The following is a 25,540-nucleotide window of genomic DNA, read 5'->3' on the forward strand; positions in this document are numbered from 1 at the left end:
AAAAAAAAAATAAAAATTATTGTGGAAAAGTGAAAACTTATTTTGTTAATTATTTAGAGGTAAAATATTCAGAAAGTACAACTGAACAAATATGTTAACAAAATTAGTAATGGAAAATAAAATGTGAAGGGATGTGAAATGATCAGGTGAGCCTTTTCCCTCGTCACTGTTATGATTTCACAACGTTCGCTGATGAGCACAGCATTTTCTTTTTCTATTTTTGGAACAACTCCAATCACGTTTGGGTTTTTATATACCTGTTGCTGACACTTGTGAAACAGTGATGAGTCATATCGACAGGGAAACTCGTTTCTTTCACTCCCACAGACACAGGTAGGCCTGTAATCGACCACGCCCCACTCCCAGGTGAGTCCTCAGCCACCACAAAGCCGGGAAGAAGTGGCATCCTCTTCGGCTGCTAAAACAGGTGAGATATTCGACTTTAGACTCTGCATCTCATCGTTAGGGACAATTATCACATGATGAAGACTTTTGTGGGTCAGATAGTCGTTTGATTATACAACACACCATTTTCACCGGGGGGGATTCGCGGCTGCAGAAGGTCTCAGGGCGTGTACAGGTTTGTTCAAGATGCTTTGTTCTACCTGTAAGTAATGTTACCTTTGGGTGGTGTCGGAAATATTTGGATTGCTTAATGTGCAGGTAAATACACTTAAGATAAGGATCATGGGAACATGAGAAGAACAGGTAGAGCTTTTGAGATGCAGAGATAAAGTGGATGAGTGTGTATTATTGTTTTGCACTTGATATAGGCTACATTTTGCGTTTCTGCATATTTTTTCATTTTTTTGTGTTCGTTTGTATTTAATGATTGTTTTGCACAGTTTGTCTTTAAAATCAATGCAATGTTTGTGTACTCTGACATATTTTCAAATGGAAGCCAATTTTGGCACAAGGGTTCGCTGTTCAAAAGTAACTGATACCAGTATGTGCTACCTGTGTTTTGGTGGCTTATACTGAAATTCGGATGATATTGATTTATTTTTTTTTACTTACTTTGATGAGTACTGGACACATATTTCCAAAATCCCTGGTTTTCATTTTGTAAAACAGATTTATATTTCTGTTTTAATAAAGCCATAAAGTGTTTTTCTGTTGTCTTAATAAAAAGTGCACACAAGACGTTACGGTAATCAAAACAGTATTATCTGTATTATTTCAAATTTGACCAAATAATAGCATAAGATGAGATGGAATGGAATTCAATTCATCTCAAAAGAAGCTAAGAAGATCCTCAGTATACATGGTTAAAAAAGGCTTAAATTAAATAGGCCTAAAACAAAACAAAATAAAATAAAATGCATTATTCCCCAGTGCGCTGGGGAAATTGTACTGTTAAAAATTGCAATCAATTTAACAAATAATAAAAAAGAAATTGTCTTAACAGAATTGTTTTACTTGTTTTTTTAGCTTTTTTTTACTCCCTTTTTCAATATTCAAAATAACGGAAGAAGCTCTGAAGTTATGTAATCGGCCCTTTTCTTCAGTGTGTAAAAGTAATGACATTTCTGTAAAAATATGTGGAGAAGCCATTTTTATATATCACTGTGACGCAACTGAACGCGGCTCCACTCACAACACTGCGTGCAACATACAGAAACTAAAACTTTGGAGTCAGGAGTGAAGGGATGTTTGGATTTTTTGGAGCGCTTCTTGAACGCCCCATGCGTGCAGATGTTGTTGTGCGGGTTTAGTAAAGTTAGAAAAACTCCTGGGAATGTCGTGACAGAGAAGGAGCCGTTGTGATGTTTTGTGGCATAAACTCAGTGTGAAGTATCTGAATTACCTTCAGATTTTCGGTAAGCGAAAGTCTGCCATTGGCCTGATTAAGTTTCATGGTTTGAGACGTCGATAATTCATAATTTTCTGCCCGTTTAAGTCGCGAGAGCTTTTTCAGCGTTTAACCGTTGGCTCGCGTTAGCTAAAAGTTTTCAGCCTGTAAGCTAATATTCGGTTCGTTAACTCACCACACAGACTGCAGTTTTAGGAAATGTGTATTGTGGCGCTTCTGCAAATGGTTCATAGTGACGACTGTAACGTGTATTCCTTCCTGTCTTAATAATTGTGTTGATAAACTGTTGTTAAAGATGGTTACGTTTTGTGTTGTGTTAGCTATTAGGAGCAGAGGTGGGAAAAACAAGTACTGAATAGTTGTATTTTTCATTCTACTGCTTACTGTCGCTAATACAACAGTTACTTTACACAGTGAGATCGTGCAAACAAAAACAAGATTAATATGAAGGGTTACTATTAAGTACATCATGTTGCTGACATTTAGAGTAATTAAAATCCGTTAGGCCAAATGTGTCATTAAGAAGTTCATGAGACAAAATCTTATGATCAAAAATTTGACCAGCTGTCTTAATATTGTGATGCTGCAAATGTCTTTTGCTGGTTTCTTGTATACTTACTGAAACAAACAATATACTAGTACATGCACTATCAGTATATAGTGTTGAATTGGCACACAGCACCTGGTCTAAGTAGAATGCAGGTATTATCTGCGTTAATTAATTTCACCTGTTATGGGATGCTAGTAGTTTGGTGTGAAGAAGTGTTTCCATGTGAAGTGTGAAGGCTCCAATCGTTAAGCAACACAAACCTGTGAATGGTCCTGTTTTACAGTTTTCCTCTCTTTTTGGCACTCTTACAGGCAAGATGGAGGCTTGTATGATGAACCCAGAAGTCAAAAAGAAGCCAAAACCGGTGAGACACAAGCACACTGAACTAAAGCACAACATGGTCTGAATATTGCGATTTTTTTTTTGTATGAAAAAGAAAACACTGATTTAAAATACAACATACTGTATCATTTATTCACCACACTCCTAGAGCTAATAAAGTCACATGTTTTCTTCTCTGTTCGCAGCCTAAACCTCCTCCAAAGCCCAAAGAGGTACTGTAATAAACCTTTGATTAGCTGGGTGACAAAGTTAATCACGTGTTTGCTGTTTGCTGAAGTGCATGCACAATATGATCAGCACCTTATAGCCAGGTTGCACACTTGAATAAACTGTCTTCACAGATTAAAAGAAATGAGCCAGAGAGACCAGAGAGACCAACTCCTTTGGTGCCCCCACGACCTGCAGACTCAGTAAGTGGCAACTGACGTTCAAGACTGAGCTGATGTTATATGGACCAGAAATGTTCCACAGTGTTCTACAATGTTATTGTTTTACGAGAGAGTTAAACTACGGAGAAAGACAACATTTCTCACAAAGATTTGGTAAAATTTAAATTAAATATATAGTCTGGGTTCCAGTGAAGAGGATTTTTCCACTCTGTGGAAAGGAAGAGTTGGGGATAATCCGTCTGATCCGTATCGTTTTGGCAACACAGAATAGTCATTTTTAAACATATTGAATACTGATACAAGCACAACAATATCTGAAAATACTAAATGAAAAAGATGAAAACTTCTCAATTTTTTTTATATGCATTATGTGTTTTTCATACAACTTTATAATATCTTAAACAAGAGAAAGAAGTAGAAGAGGAAATACGGAGAAAGGTCTGCTTTAGGAGATTTGCAAAGACACTCGACAGTTTTTTACAAATTTGTGTTTTGTGAGCAGGAACTGAGTCAGACGCAGTACCGGATGAAAAGAGCAGCAGCACCAAACGATGAGGTACTGTACTGTATATGTTGGGGTTTTTTTAATCTTATTTTCATGTTTTACTAGATTCTGAAGAGATTTATTTTATTGAGAAACAAACAAAACTGAGCACATACCAGGCTGCTGTCATACCTGTGGTTAAGTGCCAGTCAGGGACGTTTTCTGGTTTGCTGCTTGTCGTACAACTCGTTTTGTTTCCTGCAGCTCTACTGTAACCTGTTAAGAACATCTATACCAAAAAATTTTTTTGAAAAATACAAAAAGCAAAGTAAAGTATGAAAGATCAATTTGAAGATGTTAGAGTCTGACATTGAACACCAAGTTGGATGTCAGATTTCCATGTGAAAGCCATATGTTGATATATCTGTTCATACTAAAAACATTCTTTTGACTGCTATGATATTGATTTTTACCCTGCAGTCTGTGTACTGTTGTACGATTAATGCATCCACACAGCCAAATACTGTTTTTTTAAAAGAGTGTATTGTCACTTTTCTCTGTGCGTGTCAGGCTAATGGAAACTTGAGACATGGAGAGACCAAAGAGAAGGCGCCTGAAACTCCTGTGGTTCCACCCAGACCCACAGAAAAGGTACAGTACAAACAAATACTGCATAACAATAGAATTCATCAACGCAATCAGCTTCCGCAGAGTATTGTGTGTTAACTTCATGTCAACAAAGATGTCTAATTGTGAAGTGAATCAGGAATCTTTTGAGTTTTTGATTAAGTTGAAAACAGTTGACAGTGAAGAACCACACAAAGCTATACATGGTTTCACGTTTCTGTTCCTGTTCCAAATATATTTTGTTGTTGTTCCCTCGTGGGCCTTTTGTCTGCGTGCAGGAACTGAGCGCCACAGTCAGATATAGCCAACGCAGGAGGGTTCAGGCTGAGGACCTACAGGTACACAAAAACACACACAATCACAATGAAATATCATGTTCCTCTTCGTTTGTTTTTGAAAAACGCTAAATCAACTTTCTTCCTCTTACACATCAGAGCTCCAGAGAAAATGACCAATCAGAAGTTCCCAAAGACGAAGCAGACTTCAAACAGGTATTTCAGCTGGAGCTTTTAACTACCACCTCTGACATAATACAGTACACAAAAACTCTACATCTTTGTTTACGTGTGCTTTGTTGTAGAGCAATCAGACGGTCCTGACCGACATCTTTCGGCGGAGCCAAAAAGAGAAAACACCTTCGTTCACTGTAAGCGATGCATCATGAACTGTAAATCACACGCAGACTCACATGCGTTAACTTCTCCTATAAGTGTATGTTATGTGTTTACCAACCATGCCTCAGCTAGACAGGTTCCTGGTGGAAAAGTGTGGGTGTGTACTCACATGAAACATAAGTGTGTATTTACACCTACAGTAGGCATGCAGCCGCTGATGTTGTAAGCTGTCGCCATCAGACAAAAGAATCTTAAAGTTACCAAACAGTAAAAAAGGCACATTTAGCATAAACATGTAATGAGATAAATGGAACATACATAAATTTACACAGCGCTTCAGAGCCCGTCTGCCCAGCACAGTAGGTTTATAAAGCAGAAAGTGTTTACCATTGATGGTCTTGAATCAGCAGTTTTATGAATTTTTTCCACATTTTTTTCTGTGGTTTTTCCCTCTTAGAGTTACATGACTGATGACTGTGACAAAGAAGAAAAAACTGAAGACGTCCCAGCCAAACAGGCTCCTGCCAGCAAGCCGGTGTGTGTGTGTGTTTACTTGCTTGAGTTTTTAACCAGCAGAGCGAGCACATTATTGGAAAGTAAAAACAATATTGCAGTTTTTGTGACTTCACAAGGTTGTCTGAAGGTTAAGATTTTGGTTTTAAGGTATCAGCTGGTTTGTGACATGTGACCATGACGTTGACAGGGTGTTCTGAAGGGAGTAATGAAAGGTTTGCAGTTCAAGTCATCACCGAAGGTATGAAGCCCTGCCGGCTCTGGTGTTTTCTGCTGATGGTGGCTGCAGTCTGCTGTTGACTTTTGACATCAAAGTGCTGTTCGGTGGTGGTTTTCATTCAAAGTGCCTGGATGAATGCTTGAGAATGATTTGATCGTGAGTTTTCAGAACTGAGAGAAGAAGAAGCCTGCAGCCCTCAGGCTGGGCTCAACTTTCATCATCCTGATCTGCACGATCATTTGTCAGCCTCAGCTTTCCTCAGGCTCAGCTGTGTCTTGGAGTGTATTCCTGTTGAAGGATAAATACAGTTTATCATTTTATTTGTTTGCATTTTTAGTATTTACCGTGTGGTGTACTAATAGGAATAAATTAAAATCCCTAAAACGTAATCCGACTGACGGGGTTAGGTTTAGGTGCCGACTGTGAACTCCATCTTGCCTGGTTCATGTCTAGTGTTGCATGTCGTTCCATCTCTCTCTGCTGTTGACTCACTAATAAAGACACAAATCAGCCCCCTCAAAAACACAGAAAAGATTACTTCACTGTTAGGATAATCACATTGTGCTGAAGACTGTTGACTCTTCTCTAAGGCCAGCAGAGAGCCGAGTCCAGATCCCAGCACGGAGGAAAAGGAACAATCCGCAGACAGAAACAAGCAGGAAAAGAACGCAGAACCAAAACAGGTAAGAGATTAGCAAAAGCATTTGAATATTTTCACTCATGTTAACAAGCCAGTTCTGCTTATTCCGAGCAAACCGGGTCACTGTTTGATGAAAGAGAACAACAAAGTGCAATTTAATTCTTCTGAATTTCCCACGAGATGATGCTTTTTAATACTTGAGAAGCCCAGCAGCAACATCTCATTTATTTACATGTATTTCACAGTGGCCATTATTTTGTAAGGAAAACTTCAAGTCAGTTGGCCGTTAGATGGATGAAAATCTGATTTCTTTTTTTCTCAACCTTTCACTCAGGATATCGGAGGTCTGATCGCTGGAATGTTCCGTAAAACTCCCAAAGAGAAATCACCGTCTCCCGCGCTGACCGTAACATCAGCTCTTCTGCACATTTTCTGATCCTACATTTTCATTTTGTCGTTCGTTGCGTCTTACTCATCGTTGTGCTCTTTGCCAGGTCAGCAAAGCAGACAGCGATCCCGAAGAGGCAGACGAAGCAGAAGAGAAAAGTTCTGAACAATCCCACGTACGTCTTGTTTTAGTGACTTTTTTGTGACCGTCACTCGCCCATCTCACATTCCATCACATCCTTTTTCACCCTCCGAGTGTATTGTTTACTTCTGCAATGTTAGACAGCTGTTTAAGTCACACAACAGCATCATCAAAGATTCACACGGAGCTTTGCGATTTCACTCCAGGACAGATTCCTCCCACCTTCTACTGTTGTTTTAAACCGTTTTGGTTACGGTTCCAACTTTTTGTGTTGGAACATCCCGTTGCTGTCATAAAAGACGTACCACAAAGACGTATCTGCATGCCCTTTTTTTCTGCTTATATCAAAGTCAGGCACTGAAAAGCTTTCATCTCCTTCTGTCAGAATGTGGGTGATCGCTGCTGATCGCTGCCGTTATTCTGCTCAAAAAGCAGATGTATGACTTCATTAAAAATTTTCATTAAGGTTTTCAAGGACTTTGGAACACGTGTATCTATCGCTGAGATTTCTTTTTTTTTGTTACAGGAAAAAGCAGGGTTATTCTCTAGCATCCGTAAAAAACCCAACAAAACAACAGATGAGACACCTGCACAGGTGAGTGAGTCCTTCTTAATGAACAGCTCAAAAAAAGCTTGTGCAGGTACTCTTCATTTTCTACATTTGTGTCCCAGGAGAATCTGAGTGTGAATAGCGAGCAGCAGCCCGCCAGCAGTGACAGCCTGTCTGATAACAACAGCAACAAGGTGAGCTGCTCCATCACAGTCCCTCCTGCAATGAATAAGTTACCTTCCAGACCAGTAGATTGTCCTGCAGTCATTGAGTTTCCATAAGTGAGTCTGTGCTTTTGTCTGTTTAAGGAAAAAGGAGGAGTTTTCAGTGGGATGTTCAAGAAACCTCCAAAAACTCAAACTGAGGAGGTAGCTGAAAACTGTTCACACAAGGCCATAAAGGTCCCGTCATTGGTTTAACCCACTGAGCTACTGATCATATTGAACCAGTTCACTTTGTCTTTTAGGACCAACAGTCTCTCCATGATAATCTATCAGGCAGTAGTGATAATCTGTCTGAAAACTCAAAGGTGAGCTCAGAAGTATTCATCTGTGAAGTGACTGGATTATAAGAGCAGCATTATCATTATTATTGTAATGTGTCATCCTCTGATTGTGTAAATTAATTTGTGTCACGCCACCAGGAGAAAGGAGGAGGATTTTTTGGCGGGATTCTCCGAAAATCCCCCAAGATTCCAGGAGAAGGAGCACCTGGGCAGGTAAAAATATTTTTACACACATTTTCCCTGCTCTAGTGATTACCAAAAATGTATAGCAGCCTGTTGCTCTTACAGAGTTTCAGACTTCCTTGTCTTTGAACCTATCAGAGAAAGTGAATTTGAGTGTAAACAAAAACAGATAGTGCACATTACCAAAACCAAACGCAGTTCAGCTGGGTTTTCACTCCTTGGATTTCTGTTCTATTCTGTTGATCTTGAGACTGGAGATATTAACTGTTTGTTTGTCTTTGTTTTAGGATAAACACTCAGTGCAAACAGATCCATCAGACAGTGATGAGACTCTACCAGAGAATAACACCACTAAAGTAAGGAATCCAGAATGACCGGGTTCAGGAGGGGGCCTGAGTGTCATCAGACCACTTTCTCTTCAACAAAAATAAAAAAACATGACCCTTCCCTTTTTCATACACTCCCTAAAAGATGTTTATATTTAAGATTTTCTTGGAGATAAACTTTGGTTATAATTTCAGAGCTTTGCCTTTTTCTTTCCTGTATTCAGCGCAAACTTAGTAAAGCAGTGTTGGCCAAATTGTTCTCACAGGACAACCAGTAACTCAAACAAAAAAAAGGTTTTGTAAGTGAATATTTTCATTTGTCACTCTGTATCAGGAGAAGGGAGGTGTCTTCAGTGGTATGTTCAAGAAATCTCCCAAACTGTCCGAGGCCCCGCGACTGGAGGAGGTAAAACTTTCAGTTTATGTTAAATATCAAAAGTAGTTGATTAACGTTGAGTTTTTTCAACCCACAAACGAACACTTCAGGTTATCAGAAACATATAAGTTCAAAATCACCATTTGAAAACGGATGGTTTTCGCTGTACAGGAAGTGTGTGGAAAAATGTCATGTGAACAATGACTACACTTCACCACTGCTTTGAATCTAACAACTTGCATGTTCAAGGCGTCATGAGACTTTCTGCCTTTTGTGTCAGTAACCGGTTTCATGGGTGATGCATGAACTCAGTGTTCCTTTTGTTGTGTTTAGGGCGCAGACGTGTTACACAGTGAGCCCTGTGCCAGCACTGACTGTCTGCCAGAGAACAAGGTGAGTCTTCATGAAGTGACAGATCCTCCCCCCGCACCCACGGAAACTCCATGATTCAGCATGACTAACACGTTAAGCTGCTGTAAGAAACAATATCTGAGGCTCCACAGCCGGATACGTTTCCAGATTCTGACATTAAAGAGCAAAAAGCCTTCAGTTAGCTTTAACATGCTGTCTGCTCTCTGTAGGAGAAAGGAGGTTTGTTCGGCGGACTCCTCAGAAAGACTCCCAAGACAGCTGGAGAGGTACAGCTTCTCAAATATGTGATTTTCATGTAGACACTCTGAACAAAACATAAACACCATCTAATTCTGACATGGGTGCACTCCAAAACCAGGCCCGACAAGCCGCCACGGTGCTGCATTGTTGAGTGTGGTTTTCACTCCAAGGCTCAGCAGGCTTTAATGTTTTTGTGATTAAAGCTAAAAGGATTATTTTGAGAGAATGGAAACGTTCCTGGTTCAGTTATTTGAAGGAAATTAGATACTCTTCATGTTCCTCATCAAAGAGCAAAGACTTTCCTGTAACTAAACACTGTATGTTGATGTAAGTAACCCTCCTGAATGTGGCTACATATACAGTCAGCATCATGAACAATACACACTAAAGAAAAGATTTCTGACGCAGCTTCCCAAGACTGCACCCATACAGAAAACTTTATGTTGTGACGGCACTTAGAAGCTGCAGCGAGATTAAGGTTTATCACAGCATGTCTAGCAGCTGACTGAGCTTCAGCGTCAGTCCTGCCACCTCGTTTGCTGTCTGAACGGATTTCACCCACTCTTGCTGCTGTGTGATTAAAATACCCACATGTGAGCATGACCAAATGGAGCTCAGCCAGCGTGATGCATGTTCTTGTATGTCTGCCGTAGTGCTCAGAGGCTCGAATCCAGGAAGTACAAAAATTAAATTGAAATTTTTTCCTCTACAGAGAAATTAAATGTGCCTACCACTTCCTGCGTAGCTGTTCTCCCTTCCTGACAGTTGTTAATTTCCTTGTGTTTCAGGAGAATCTGTTGGCACAGAAGGATCTTTCAGCCAGCAGTGACAGTTTGTCTGAGGCTGCCAGTGCAAAGGTCAGTTTTTGTTGTAAAATACTGGAATCACTGGAAGTCTGCCTCTTATGCTCATAATTTGAAAAGATAAACATATTGTTTTTGTATTGAGTATGATTTCTTGGTCAAGCTTCCATAAACAAATGACACCAGAGTGCTTTTGTGCTCTTGAGCCTTGTCCTGAAATCTGATTTTTCTTATTTTTGAAGTGAAAAGGCCACAGATTCACAGGCTCCAGCTTCACTATTGTGAGCAATTGCTGCTTTTCTTTGTCTTATATGACAATAAACCAAATATCTTTTGAATTATTTACTTTTTGACATTGCACATTAAAATAGCTTTAATGTAGTTACTGTAGTGACTAAAATGTCACCAGCTTATTAATAAAAATATTCAATCTATATTATTTTTCTTAATGTAATGTAAAATTGTACCAAGGTAGTGTGCGAAGCTGTGATTTGTATCTGTCTACATTTTTGTATTTTCTTCTTTAATTCATTTTCTTCTCAGAGGTTACCTTCTTTCTGATTGTTGTTGCATGCAGTAACCATGATAACAGATCCATATGTTGTATGTCTGGAAGAGAGGGAGTGCAAAAGGTGAAGTCAAAATAAAAATAAAGAGCCTGTGTTTCAGGAGAAAGGAGGTGCTTTCAGTGCAATATTCAAGAAGTCGTCCAGACTTGCAGACAGTCCTCCCACAGATGAAGTAAGTTTTCTGGCACCAGCATTTTGGTCAGAGCTTTTGGTGTGTTATGCTAGTAGCAGATAACTGTGTTATCAGTTTGCCCCTCACTGTTTGTAGTGTGTCACAGGTTCTGCTTGTTTTATCTTTTCTCAGGAGAAACAGTCACAAAACGATGAGGTCTCAGGCAGCAGTGAAGCTCTTTCTGAGAATAACACTAAGGTGAGTTTTTCTTTAAAGCAAATTTAAAAATAATGCGACTTTAAGAGAGAGCACTCAGTGTCTGAATATGTATGTTTCAGGAAAAGGGAGGAATATTTGGTGGAATATTCAAGAAGGCTTCCAAGCCTGCAGTTGCTGCTCAACCCGAGGAGGTAAAAGAGTCATTTACAGCAGCATCGACCTTTTCCAGCTCATTGACTTCGTTCTTAATGTTTAAATTGCAAGGCCTCATTATGTCCAATCAAATTGGGTGGGAAATTAGGCATAGAAACTAACAAGTTATTAGTTTTTTCTCAGTGAAAATCTACCATGTGTATCTGATGATTGTTTATTACTGTGTGTCTACTGCTGCCAAATAATGCAGGGATTTTCATTGGATATTTTCTATTATTAATTTCTGTCACAAATTGTAGTAGAAACTATATTTAATTATAATTAATAGTTGATGTTTTTAACAGAAATATTCTGTAAATAAGTGATTAAAATAATTTACTTTTTTTACTTCTCACCATAACTTTCAAAGCCTTTGATCACTCTTTACAGGACGAGTCTCCCGACAACGAGTTCTCAACCAGCAGCGAAAATTTATCTGAGAACAAACAGGTCAGTGAGTTTAAGTCCAGGGTGATAAATTATTTTTTTAAGTCAAGAGCAGTTTGATTTGTAAACACTCAGACTCTCCAGCTCGCTACAAAACCTTTTTGTTTGTCTGTCTCATCAGGAGAAAGGCGGAAAGCTGTTCAGCGGGCTCCTGAAAAAGACTTCCAAATCATCTTGGGAAAAGACAGAGTCACCGGTGATTGCATGATTCCTTCCTGTGTGATTAGTTTCTGCACTTGATTTTGCCTGTTTTGTAAATTGTCAATTTCATTTTTCAGGACCGAGAGGCTCAGAAAGAGCTGTCGGCCAGCAATGACGACCTCTCTGAGAATAACACCGCTAAGGTGAGCAGCATGAGGCAACAAAAACTCAAAAATGTCCACTAAGGGAACCTTCACTTACACAAAATTGTGTTTCAGGAGAAAAATATTTTTAGCAACATGTTTAAGAAGCCACAGAAACCAGCAGAGGGCGCTGCAGCAGACAAGGTAATTTGATTCAGTCAGTAAAACAAACGTTACATTTCCTGTGAGGGAGGTTAGGGTAGTTGTTGATTTGTGTGTGTGTGTGTGTGTGTGTGTGTGTTTTCTGGTTTGAATTCAGGAGCTGGAGGTGAACAGTGAAAATCAGTTATTTAGTAGCTGTGAGAATCTGTGTGACACCACCGTGCCAAAGGTACTTCAGTCTCTTCCTCATGTTTTTGTCTTGCTGTGGCTGATTGTCGTATCAGCATGAAATGAAACCTGATCACGAAGAACAGATTGTACGAGATCGTATCTTTGTGCTTGTCCTGTCCAGTCGTTGTTCCTGATGTGAGCTGTTACTTAGCTGACAACTAAACAAAACCAAAAATGATAAACAGCAAATGGTCAATAAAAGACCAGGTTAAAAATAAAAAGACACACAACCCTGCCATCACTTTACATGGCAGACAAATTTAATATTGTACCATAAATCTATATAATCATAAAGTCCAAGAAACAGTGTGAGCAAAGTGTGATTGACTGTGACCTTTGGGAGCTTTAGACTCTCGTTACGACTGTGGCCCTTTGAGAAAAATAACAAAATTCTTGTGATTCAGGAGAAAAAAGGAGGCCTGGCCCAAATCTTCAAAAGATCAGCCAGCATCGATGACCTGTTTGACGAGGTTAGTGTCGTTCCCCTGTGAACGCCATCACACCAGAATCTGCTCTACAGTTTAACACACCACAAAACCTTTACACAGGAGAGTGATGTGACTTTGACAAGATGGGTTACCTACAGAATGTACAGCATGTATTGCATCTCATACAGTCTTACCGCTTGATTTTTGCATGTTGTGTTGAAACGCAGAGAATTAATCTACTTAAAGCTCTGAAACATTTCAAGGCATCTGATTAAACCATGAAGTTGCACCTGTGGGGTTTTTCAAGCTTTCTTTTGCCCACTTCACAAGTGTCTGCGTTAGTGACTATTTATCCTAAAACTCTGAACTCATCAGGAGAAAGGTGGGCTGTTCAGTGGACTTCGCAAGAAAACACCTAAAGCATGTGGAGATGAGGCAGCGGCAGAGGTGAGTGTGTGTGTGTGTGACTGATGACACTGTGTGTGTGTGTGTGCTGGTTTAGTTTGTATTTATATACTGTCCTGTTTTTTCTTTTTGTTAGGACAAAGACAACTGGCTGATGTCAAGTGATGACAATCTGTTTGAAAACAGCAACAAGGTACTGTCGTACACTGGAGCCTGTATTTAAAAAGATTAAAATTTCAACAAGCTGGTCCCGTTCTTGGGTTTTTTGACACATTACAGGTTTGCTCGATGTAGTTTTTGCTGTCACTTAATGTGTCTTAATGTCTTTATCCAGGAAAAAAGTATTTTCAGTGGCATTTTTAAAAAGACTCCTAAACCAGCAGAGGGCGCTACAACAGATGAGGTGCAGTGCAGACCCTGACACATAAAGTTTATACTTAATATGTGTGGTGCTCTTTTTCACGCTTTATTTTCCATTCAGGAATTAAACCCACGTGAGGAAAACAGGTTATCAGCCAGCTGTGAAAATCTGTCAGAAACAAACGCATCAAAGGTACGAGTGATGATCAAGATCTCAGCCTGTTCTGTTCTGAGGTTGATTGCTGGTTACTGACATGTGGAAGTTTCATCTGTTTCAGGAGAAGACTGGAGGACTGGCAGGGATCTTCAGAAAGTCTCCCAAACCAGCTCCACGCTCCATCGCTACTAAGGTGACCAGACGTTTTTGTTTGTTTGTTTGTTATCGGGGTGGTTACTGTTTGCTTAGTTGTCTGTGAAAGCTCAGAAGTTCTTTTCCTTTTTCCAGGATCCTCTCAGTGACACAAAGGAGCTGGCCAACAGCTGCGACAGCCTCGTAGACGCTGCAGAGGTGAGAGCTGCTCGGAGTCTGTGGATGCAGCCTGGCAACTTGATGAGGCAGCAGTTTCCTGTTTACTTTCATGATGTTTGAATACCTCTGACTGAAGGCCAAAACATGAAAGCTCGAGAAACTGATTAATAAATTATGAAAATAATCATCAGATTAATCTATAGTGAAAATAGTCATTAGTGGCAGCCCTCATGCTGAGCCTTCTTTCTCCGTATTCTTCATATTCTTAAAATAAATTATAAATACCCTTATTTACAGTTTTATATTTACTTGTATTCTTGCCTGCTAATGAGAGGGTTTCCCAACAACCTCAAGTGAAAGTTTAAGTTATCAAAACTTTTTTTTTTTATTTTAAAGGATGATCTTGGTGAATTGTCAACCAGTAACGATAATCTTTTTGAAGCTGCAAGCACCACAAAGGTGAGTCTTACAGAGTGTATCAATCTGTTTAACTGTAGGAAGTTGTGACTTAAATTAAAGCTTCATGTTGGGGTTTTGTTGTTTTGTTTTGTTTTTTGACAGGAGAAGAAAGGAGGGTTTGGTGGAATTTTCAAGAGGACACCCAAAACAGTTGAACATCAGGTACAGATATTATCAGCCCCAAGAGGCATGAAGTGTATTAATCAGCACTCGTTTGAGGTGTACAGTCATAGGAGCAAGAGCAGCAGTCCAAGTGGTGTTAATGTAGAAAAGAGAAGGTTTTCAATGAAGATTTATTTAATTTCCAATCTGTAAATTTAAGATTATCAGCAAAGCAATTGAAGATACGCATAACATCATCATATCATAGCCAGCAGCGTTTTTTTTTTGTGTGTGCTTTGCTGCCTCTGTGGTCACAGAATTACAATGCAAACAAATTAGTTGATCCATCCAAATCTGGTGGTGTTAAACAGTCATCTCTGCTGCCAAACACTGGCTTCATTCACAGGAGAGTGAGGACATGGAGGCACCAGAAGGAGGCGGGTTGAAACGCAGGAGAACCATCAAGAAAAAGAGACGAGTGAGTGGTTGTTGTTCAGTTGACAGAAACGAAACGTATTTCAGCATCCGCCCCATTGGGTTGGTTATGATGTTCTTGATAGTAACAACACAGAAGAGAGCAGGGGAATTTTTCTCTTGCTTCTCTAGTGTTTCTCGCTGATAAATCCTTCTTGTCTTGTTTGGTTTCTTAGGTTGTGTCGTTCCGAATCAAGAAAACTCCAATACCAAAGCTCAGTATATCGTCTCAGGTGTGTACTGAAGTCCTCCAGTCGATCCTCTGGTGCTGGATATTTTCCCTTTTTTACATTTTTGATTTGATGGAAAGGCTTGTTGCTGCTCGCTTAAGACTTTTTTTATTAGCTTCAGGCTGAGAGGTTATTGAGAGTCACTTTGTACAGGTGCACACGTTCTGTCTTTACAAAAGTACCTCATCCTGTTTTTAATTTATTTTATAAAATTTTATAAAATTGATCTTGTTACTGTGTTAATGACATGAGTCATTCACGTTTCCTCCACAGAGTTCAGACAAGATGCCCATTATTGACGAGGTTCTCGAGATGCAGGAGCTGAACGCAGACCAGGTTAACATGACCATTTAATAAAGTAGATATGCAGAGAAACACATTTCAGTGAGGTTCACACTCAGTTCTCTAACCAAGTTTTAACTAAACATCTATTTAATGTTGTCTTAATTTGTTTGACTGTTATTTATGAACGTGTGACATTTTGTGAACGGTTCGTCCATTTCACCCTGCAGCTGTGAAATCAAATGAGAAGACAAAATAAAATTTGTTGCATGAACAAATTATCTCCAAATAAAACTGGAACAAGAGAGTTAGAAGATTCAGAAATGCACTTAAGTTAAGTTAAAGGGTAAAAATCAACCTCTTTCAAGAGGTCTCGTAGTCTTAGTTTTACAATCTTGACATCATCATCACCAGCAGCTGTTAATTAAATCATTATGAAAATCTCAGCACTGAATATATGTTGTATGTGTGTAAGTAGGATAATTACAGCATGTAACAATTCCAGCTGTGTTTAGTGTCACAGAGTCGTGTTGTCGTGTCTGTTTTCCAGGAGAGCTCAGTAGAGGTCCAGCCTGTGGAGATGGCAGCTTATCCTACTGAAGACAACCCTGCTGAGTCTGAGGTGTGTTTTTCGCTTGCCTTAACACCTGTAGTTCAGTTCATTTGGTCCAAACCAAGAGACTCAATCCTACAGTGATGTATTTGAGTTTGTTGCAGTTATTGTTCACACTGACTGTTTTGAAGCAAAACGAAAAAGATCAAGCGTGAAGCTGTAGACTCAATCCATCAGGCCAAATCAAACACATTAACTGGGCAAACGTGTTTCATTTTAACTGAAGCATACAGGTTGGGTGTGGAAGCATCCTCAGTGTCTGAATGGTTTACTGCACACATGCAACAAATGCTGCAGGTTTTCTTTTCATTGACAAAGTTCTCTGTTTGCAGGAAGGTGATGAGTTGATAGAGTGGTGGAACACAGTCAAAGGTTCGTATGACTGATTTCAGAGAAAGAGTGGAAATAAAAGTATAAAAAGTCATATAAAAGTCAACAGTAAAAATGAGATGCAAAACGCAGCTCTGCATAATAATTCTATTATTTCTCCTGCTGGTTTGCAGGTTGGGCAGAGTGGAACGAGACCTCCAATTTCCAGGAGGATGAGGGAGAATCGTGAGCATAGTTTGTTTTCTTAAATAACTTTGCATTTAGATTCATCCAGAAGATATCTTAATGGCATTCCGAGGTTCTTACTTCAGTTTTGCTTCTTGGTCCGGCATAACTTTGGGTCTTAAAAAGTCTTGAAAAGCATTGAATAAAAGATAGAAAGTCCTCAGTTTTCCAGACCTACAAGCATCTGACTTCAAAGGTGACTAGTGCAGCATCTCGTGAGCTTCAAGCCTTTACGTCTGTCTCTCCAGGGCCATGGAGCAGGCAGCCGATCGTGTCTACATGGCAGCCCGTCTGTTTGTGCGTCTTTTCAACCAGCGGGGGGCGTCTTTGCAGCAACGCATCCTAGAACTTTTGTCTCTGGCCGACGCTGCAGATCATTTCCACAAGAAAACGGTGTCAGCTGCTGTGGGTGGAGGGGTGGCCAGCGTTGCAGGCAGCGTGGCAACAATCACAGGACTCATCCTGGCACCTTTCACTTTCGGAGCCTCTATTATCGTAACGGCGGTGGGGATCAGTGTGGCGACGGCGGGCAGCATCACCTCAGCGACAGCCAACATTACAGATACAGTTCACTCCAACATGGATCGTAAGAAGCTGGAGAAGATGATCCAGGGCTACCAGGAGGAGATCAAAATCATCAGAGAGTGTTTGGAGTTTGTACAGGTGAGGTTGTGTGGCTGAATCTCACACAGGTTTTGTACATGTGTCACAAATATCTCAAATGGCGAGATGACATTGTATTCAAATTTGCGTAGTTGTGAGAACTAGAGTTACAGCAGACTGACAAGGAAGCTGACATTTGCTTATTGCAGATATATTGTATTGGTGAAAAAGTGGCCCATTGCGCCAAACAGCACAGAAGTGACAAAAATACTGTCTGTTTTAGGTCATTTTTCTACTGGAAAATCTCCTTCTTAGTACATTTATTAGTCATAACAAATACAAGGAATGTGCTAATGTAAAAAAAATGATATTTTTACTTTTTTTTTTTTGTCTCTGCGCCACCTGTAGGCAGGTATGGACACCCTGCAGGAGTGGGACTTTGACAAATACTCCGAGAGTGCTGCCAAAAAGGCCCTGAACCACAACCTCAAGCATGTGATGAAGGAGGGCGGTCGTGCTGGGAAAGCCCTCATGATCAACACCGATAAACTCATCAGCACCGTGCAGATTTTAGGCGCCGCAGGAGGAGCCGCCAAAGCTGCCCAGGCTATCAGCGTCACCACAGGAGTCATGTCAGCCCTCTTCCTGGCTCTGGACGTTTTCTTCCTCGCCAAAGACTCCCATGAGCTCCGCAAAGGCGCCAAAACTAAGTTTGCCACCAAGATCAGAGACGTATGTAAAGAGCTTCAAGACGGCCTGCTGGAGCTGAACAAGGTGAAGACGCAGCTGCAGAAGACCATGGATGGCATTGAGGTGGAGGAGTACGAAGAGCTTGAGGAGGTGGAGGTGGAAGTTGACGACGATCTGGAGTCGGATCCGAAGAAACTCGCTGAGCTGGAGCAGGAGCTGGACTTCCTGGAGGAGCAACTGGACAAGAAGGTTGCAGAGGAGCAGAAGACTAAAGAGATGGAGAAGGAAAATTTGAAAAATAATAAGGAGAAAAAGGAGGAGAAGAGCATGAAGGAAAAAGGAGAGCCAGAGGACAAGATGGAGAAAGAAAAGGGAGAAAAGGATGCGCAGAAAGAGGGAAAGAAGGAAAGTAAGAAGGGAAAAGTTGAGGGAGAAAAAAAGCTTGAGTCTAAATTAGAGAAGATCTCTGATGAGGAAAAGGAGCAGAAAAATGAGCCTGTCAAAGCAGCCACGGGAGAAGTTTTGAAAGAACAATCTCAGAGGGGAAGGAAGAAGGACAAAGAGGCTGAGAACCGAATTACAGCTGGAAAAGAAAAGTATGAGGGCAAGAGAGACACAGCAAAAGAAGACAGCGGCATGAAAAATAAGACAGACGAGAAGGAAAAAGAAAGAAATAAGACTGGAAAAGAACCTCAGGAAATGAAGAGCAGAGCAGCCGATTCAAAACGAGACAACCACAGTGGAAAAACATATTCTGAGAGGGTCGGGATAGAGAGAGGAAGTGAAAGGAGAGAGAATGAAAGAGAGATGAATAAAGACAAAGAGGTGGGAAGTGAGAATACAAGGATGCATAGCAGCAAGAGCGACAGGAGCGAAAGAGGGAGCAAACACAAAGCGACAGAAACGGATAAGGAAAGAAGCAGCAGTAAGCAAAGCGACAGGATGGAGAGCTGGAGGAGGACGGAAGACGAGAGAGGAGCGAGGGACCGGAGAGCTGAGCCGGCAAAAAGTAAAGAGGAGAAGAGAGAAAGCAAGGAAGGAAGAGAATCCAAGAGGGAGGCGGAGAGAGGGGCGGCAAGGGAAGATCACGGGAAAGACAACTCGAGGAAAGAGTCGCACCGAAGCCACGAAACACCGGTAAGGAGGGAGCATTCGGAGAGAGAGTGGAGGAGGAGCAGAGACGACTCCGACTCGCAGAGGAGCCACCACAGGAGAGGAACAGCTCCTCATGACGACCAGAGGGAGAGAAGAGAGGAGGGACGGGGGAGCAGGATCGAGACCACGAGGAGGCAGTTTGAGAGAGCGAGCGGTGACAAGGAGGAGGACAGGGGGAAGAGGAAGGAGGACGGAGAGCATGGACGCCACCACCGAGGGTCTCGGGGACGATCCAGCGTGCTGCTGGAAGACGGACTTTATATTTAGTTTGAAAGGCGTTAATACAAAGTATCACATTAAAGATCAGATTCGCCCCTCCACAGAACTGTTAACAATACATTCAAATGCACACTGATATTATGTTTGACGACAGAAAGGGAACTAAGACGTGTCTAAATGTCACGTAAATGTTCCGCTTCGTCCAAGTTCTCCCTGCCTGCATATGCTTTGATATATGCTTTGGACTGATTACTTCCTGAAATGACTCCACTGTGATCGCTGAAAGCTGAGATGGGGTCAAGTGCACATACTGTATGTCAGCTCTTTGTTGTGCTAAATCTCCTCTTTGTGTTTTCTCAGACAGTTGTTTTCCTTGCAGTAGAGGGAAACTTTGGCTTTCCATTCAACAACGCTTTGCCTTGAAAAAGAATGTGATGTCGCGTTTCTGGGTAGTAACATTTAATATTGAGTGTTAAGCTGAAGAACTAAACTACACTTGAACAGACCTTTAGCAGGTATCTTGACTTGTAAAATGCAGGTATAAGTAATATATATAGTTAATTATTAATGTGCTGAACTGCAATAATGGCTGCAATTGTTGTTATGAGTATCACTTTTTTTTCCTGCGGGGACAAAATGCAGTGAAAAAGGTCAGTGAATCTGATTTCATCGATTTAAGAAAGTTTTACTCAGAAACAGCATGTTGACTAGAAGATTGACAGACTTTTGATGGCAAAAAGCTGGTGATCCTCATAAAGGAAACACATCAAATCAGCACTGTGTCCTCTCTGCATCGAAGCCTCGCGTTAGCTTCAGCTGAACTTCCTTCCCTCCGACTCTTCCCCTTCACAGCCAGGATGAGCAGGAGTGTTTTAAAGTGTGAGAAATACATGATTATGGTCTCCGTCTGATTTTAGTTGTGATATTGTACATCTTTTGTTTGTTGCAAATTGGATTTATTGACTCCTGCAACAGTGTCTCCTTACATATGACCACTAGGTGTCCTGTACTCACAGTCTGACTTTTAACCGCCTGCCTTCCTCATTTTTACCACTGAAGGCTGAAGCTCTTAAGAAATCCTGCTAAACCTGACCTGAGTACTAATGATGTTTACAGAGTTACGGCATGTTAGAGAGTACAGAGGCTGCTAATATTTTTAATGCCTCATAATGATTTTATGGTGTGATAAACACATTTAAATTTATATTTAAAGCATTTTTTCTGCGTGGTGTCTGTTGTGTGTACTTTTATCATGTGGCCAACCTGTGAGTGTATTGTGATGTCTGGTGTTTTTATTTCACTATGAAGACCAGTAATGTTTCATCATGCAGTCATTTTGTCTCAGTCAGAAACTCCAAATGTACCCCAAAGGCAGAATAATAATAATAATAATAATAATGAGCATTTCTGTATCTAAATCATTAGATTTTTGTACAGTTTGTTACAGTTTCCACTCAGTGCACTTTAACCAGACGCCCTTCATGTGTGAGCTCTCACGTTTTGTCATTACTGACCGTTTCTTAGTATGTTGTTCTCTGTTGTCTGATGTTTTATGTGTTCACTGTATGTCATTTTATATGGGTTAATGTTTTTTTCTATGGTGCTGGTTACTTCATGAAAAAAATAAATTGAGTTTTGACTTTGGCTCTTAATTTTGGACACTTTTTTTTTCTTTTCTGCTCTTGCCTGACGTTAACAAAAATATTTTGCTTCTGAAGAAAAATCTGACGTCCATAAAAAAAAGAGTATTAACTCTTGTTGTTGTGCGTTGGAATATGACTGTCTTATTAAATACAAAACAAAACGCAATGAGCAGGCTGGGTTCAGGAAATAAAGATGAAAGACTTTCTGTGGCATCCTCGGCTGGGCTGATTACCACTGAGGAGCGGCAGAAAGCCAAGACCCAGGAGTTAACTAACTAGATGTGCACCAGTGCAGCGATTCCCCACACGGGGTGCTCGTTCATAAGGGTGGGACAACTATTGAGTTCCTCACAAGAGGAGCTCACAGTACACTCACAGAGGAAACAGACGAGTATTGAGTCCTGTGCACAAAAAAGGGTCTGATTTCTCATTTCTGTGACCCTGGAGACGGCTTATAGTAATGAAACATAGTCATTTTAGGGAGTCCTTTTGTTGTCAGCAGTCCAAGCCGCACCTGTGCAAAACTCAGGTGTGGTATATCAAGAGAAACTGATAAGCACCGTGCTCTTCAACGCATGAAAAACAGGAGCAGGAACAAAACTTGTTTATTTTCTTGTTCAGTTTAACTTGTTCAGTTTAACAAAACATTTACAGTCATAAGGCTTTGCCATAAAAATAAAATAAAATAAAAACTGAAGTGAAACTTAACCCAATATAAAGATATAACCTCATGTGTCTAAATATAAGATTTTCAACCCCACTCTGCTGTTGCATTATATCTTTTCAGTTTGAGATTATAAAAAGAAAAAAATGGATAGGTTGTCAATCAGACATGACAGAGCCATAATGGCCTGAGGAAAAACCGTGAACACCTGTGTCAAGGTGTGTACGACTGTCGGCGAGACGTAAGCTATTTAAGGCTATTTACATTATATTACACATTCTCAACACTTCTTAAAACAGTATAACTCAACTTTGAAAACCTGAGTCATTCAGTACAACTGCAGGGTGGAAGAAAACAATGGCAACCTTTACTGTGTTCAAACTATGACTCTGTTTGTATTAGGTGAGACTAATGTGGCCTTACCTTAATCTAATCTTCTCCTGTTATCAGTTTTTATTTTTCATTACCAATATAACTTTATGTTCTTACATCACCTACCTCTTCTCAGTGGGATTGAAATTAAATCAGATGATGAAAAGAGTTTGAATGAGTCACTGTAGGTCAGATGATAACTTGTAATATCTCACTAAAATGAACAGAATGAGATGAGCCACTTTCCAAATATTTTCCATCAAGTCATCGTGTTTTCTGCAGATTCAAGTGTCACATGCTCACACACCGCAAATGACGACGATGCTGTGGTTGTTTACACGCAGAATGAGGAAGAGCTCTTCAAAAGATGACAAGATAATGTCTCCATTGTCTGTTTGCATGGTGTTGAAAACTTGGATGTGTTTCTGCTCAAAAACTGTTCATGCTGCATATATATACATACATATATACATATATACATATATAGATGTCCCTGGAAATAACGTCTTGTTCTTGATTTGTGCGTCCTGCTGCGTGATTCATGTGTCTCACTGTGGGTTATTTTTTGAAGCTGGTACTGTTATTACTACTTGACATGCAGAGTGGCAGGCTGGCATTAGCGAAATGCTAATGTCAGCCTGCTAACATGCTTACTGTGACAAGCAGTTATTAGCTTAGTGTGTTAGCATGCTAACATTCGCTAATAAGCACTAAACACACACAGGTAAGGCTGATGGGGATTTTTGGTTTGGTGGAATATTAGTACCAAATTTTATGACAACCCAGCTAACAGTTGTCCAGATATCTGACTCAAAACTTCAAACGTCATCCTCTGGGCGCCATGAAAGGCACCTTTTAGTAGCTGAGATATTTCAGTCTGTAACAAAGTTGACATTGCTGTCCCTGGCGAGGCTAAAGCTAACAATACTCTGTCAAACAGTAAGCACATTAGCACTGTGAGCTCAGTGCTCTGCAGGCCGACATGCTCACAGTGACAACGATAAAATGCAAAGCAGGTGCTGTGTTTACTGTCTTATCTTAGTGGAAAAGGATGCCATTAGCTTAGCTCTAAGCTCTTATGACAATTCAGTGCTTGAGCAGCTAGTGCTAGAGCAAAGGTCAGGAAATCACCAGACTCCTCCTCTGAGCACCATGAATGTTTGTATAAAATATTATGGCAATCCATCCAACTGTTGGATATTGTTAGTTTCTTTCCTACACCCACAATGCAGTCTGTTCAAGGTGTGTGTAAACAGAATTACTCAGGGCCGATCAATGACGAGGCATCAGACCTGCACAACCCTGCAGTCTGTTTGATTGGTGATCACTAATAGGTAAACCAGTTTTAACTGAATGTTATTTATGTATCACACCATTAAGACTAAATTACTGAATATGTTTGTGGCACCCGAGTAAAACTTTTCATCATTTCATCAACATGAAGAAATCACTTAAAAGCCAGCCAATTTGTGGTTTGACGTCAAACTGCTGCTCATAATTCCCCTTTCATACCTTCAATACATTCTCAGAGTGACAACAAACAAGGGCACACTGCCAGTATCATCACTCACAGGTTTCGAAATGGTTTGAGTCTGTCTGCCGTCTTAGCTGTCATTAGAGTCGGGAGATTCAAATTCGGGTCAGGTGAGGGTGGGTTGAGGCAGGGTCTAGCAAACATGATTATCTCTTTTCAAACAAAAGACAAAAAAAATTACGTAGCTTAAGCAAATCTGCTATGAGCCGATGGGGGAGTGGGCCACACCTTTCAGAGTGTGCATTTCACAGTCAAGCAAAAGGCTTCATGGTCAGCTGAGCTTAGAATATATAGAAATCATATCAAATCGGACTGTTCAGTTTAATCTAAATTAATGTTATTACTGTCCATTATCATGAGGAACAGATATTTGTAATAGACTTAAAAAATGCTTTGTCATCTAAACCCATGTGAGTATTTTGGACAGAAACAGGTAATAATCTTCAGGTTGACAAGGAGGCTACAGCACTGTGTACATATGTACAGTGTAAGGTTATTGCCATGGATATTATTTTACAGATGGTATATAGAACTGGTGTATACAGTGGTGTATAGCACATAGTCACAGATTGTAGAGAAACAAAACTGTTTCAAAGCTGCTCACTCTGGTACGGTGAACAAAGCAGCAAATGGCCAAGTGGAGTTTCACTCTGAGATTTAGTTTCAGGTTGGTTTCAGGTTAGTGTTTTTTCTCTCCATGCTGCCTGCAGAGGATTTGTTTGGAATGCCTGTAGGTAAACCAGTTCAGATGTTTAACTTAAACTAAGATAATTAATGTTTTTTTTCCTGATGTCACAAAACTCCTACTTGTTTGTAAAGGAAAGTATTTTAGGGAATTCTTCCTTAGTTTTTCTGGAGTTTCCACCTGCTGATGGACAGGGATAAAGCCTGCCTCGCAGAACAGGTGACAACAAAAGAAATTTGGTCAGTCTGAGTCTCAGGAGAGAGTTAAGAGTCTTACAAGGAGTTAAATTTAGTTTCATGTTGGCTTCTCAGCTTCGACAGGAGTATAATACCGGGGAGAAACACCAAATCCTTGTCAATTTTGGTGTGTTAAAAGTTAAATCTAGCAGTGCTGAATGTTGGCTAAGTCAAATCATCTGGCCTAACAAGGATTCAAGGATTCATTTCAAGGATTCAAGGAGCTTTATTGTCATTTCACACATGTAGAAACATGAGGTGGAACGAAAGTAGTTTCCCCGGTCCCGGTATAAGCCCAATTACCTAACAAAATACTTAATGCAAATAAATATAAACAACACTAACCGGGAATCGAATTGAGTAACATCACAAAATACAGACAGCTCAATAACACACACACTTATAGAGTATAAATAAATTATTAAGTTAAGTTAAATCAATTCTAAATTAGCATTTATATGAATTAAATAAAGAGATGTAATGAAACAGGGACACACAGGACAACAATTGGTCTATAACAACATAAACAACCAAAATAAAAGTAAAGCAGTGGTAGTAATCTGGGGCGCTGCATCTTATTACGTGTACTGTTGTGTTCTATTTGTACTCTCTTGTGGTATTCTGATTAAACCTCAGCTAAGCAGGATGGATCAGTTCATAATTGCACCCAGCAATTTGAGGAAACAAACCAAGACTTCATTTCTTGTAACAAATAACTGGGCTAACAAACCTGACAGGAAAATTAAACCAGTTCCTTGGCTTTTGCAGGAATGTATTTTATCGTGATGACTCTCAGCTTGGGTGTTTTTTCCAACGCTGACTTTTCTGACTGCAGAGTTTGAGTTGTATAAGCTGAAATCACTGACTTCATATTTGATGTAAAGATGATTGAGTGAATTATAAGAAAATGTGTTTAAGAACAGCCAGTCACCTAAGTTATAAATAAAAGTGGAATATTTTCTTGTTTTAAGGTAACTTTCAAACTGTGATTTTATGATCATGACATACAGTCTCTAAAATCTTTGTGGTGTTATGCATATTTTTCATGAGATTTTACAAAAGTATATCAA

General features: G+C 40.1%; 1 protein-coding gene across 6 annotated transcripts; it reads left to right on the top strand.

The window, feature by feature from the left end:
• The first annotated feature begins 322 nt into the window (after positions 1–322).
• Positions 323–20,980, top strand: LOC124069700. 6 transcript variants are annotated; one of them, XM_046409079.1, is made up of 49 exons: positions 323–427; positions 2,675–2,727; positions 2,891–2,917; positions 3,047–3,115; positions 3,597–3,650; positions 4,149–4,229; positions 4,484–4,543; positions 4,640–4,696; positions 4,786–4,851; positions 5,277–5,354; positions 5,523–5,573; positions 6,143–6,235; positions 6,527–6,598; positions 6,687–6,755; positions 7,248–7,316; positions 7,394–7,465; positions 7,580–7,639; positions 7,738–7,800; positions 7,915–7,989; positions 8,247–8,315; positions 8,620–8,691; positions 8,995–9,054; positions 9,243–9,299; positions 10,062–10,130; positions 10,746–10,817; positions 10,950–11,015; positions 11,096–11,167; positions 11,559–11,618; positions 11,737–11,811; positions 11,894–11,959; positions 12,035–12,103; positions 12,219–12,290; positions 12,697–12,762; positions 13,096–13,167; positions 13,262–13,318; positions 13,460–13,528; positions 13,607–13,678; positions 13,764–13,835; positions 13,931–13,993; positions 14,351–14,413; positions 14,516–14,575; positions 14,922–14,993; positions 15,166–15,222; positions 15,493–15,555; positions 16,052–16,123; positions 16,447–16,486; positions 16,618–16,669; positions 16,918–17,332; positions 17,681–20,980. In XM_046409079.1, exons 2-49 carry the CDS (start codon positions 2,680–2,682, stop codon positions 19,382–19,384), a joined length of 5,112 nt encoding a protein of 1,703 aa, XP_046265035.1. In that variant the 5' UTR covers positions 323–427; positions 2,675–2,679; the 3' UTR covers positions 19,385–20,980. The 6 variants fall into 6 exon arrangements, with proteins under 6 accessions (XP_046265035.1, XP_046265036.1, XP_046265034.1 ...); XM_046409080.1 differs by lacking the exon at positions 323–427 and adding an exon at positions 462–580; XM_046409078.1 differs by lacking the exon at positions 323–427 and adding an exon at positions 1,595–1,820.
• The last annotated feature ends 4,560 nt before the right edge of the window (positions 20,981–25,540 follow it).

The sequence above is a fragment of the Scatophagus argus genome, chromosome 13 (assembly GCF_020382885.2).
Source record: "Scatophagus argus isolate fScaArg1 chromosome 13, fScaArg1.pri, whole genome shotgun sequence".
In the NCBI taxonomy this organism is placed as follows: Eukaryota; Metazoa; Chordata; class Actinopteri; family Scatophagidae; genus Scatophagus; species Scatophagus argus.

Excerpts from the sequence above, each read along its gene's own strand:
- LOC124069700 (XM_046409079.1), top strand. The coding sequence starts at position 2,680 with ATGGAGGCTTGTATGATGAACCCAGAAGTCAAAAAGAAGCCAAAACCG. Across the intron at positions 7,317-7,393 it reads CAGATGAGACACCTGCACAG|GAGAATCTGAGTGTGAATAG; the intron begins GTGAGTGAGTCC and ends TTTGTGTCCCAG. Across the intron at positions 12,763-13,095 it reads TCGATGACCTGTTTGACGAG|GAGAAAGGTGGGCTGTTCAG; the intron begins GTTAGTGTCGTT and ends TGAACTCATCAG.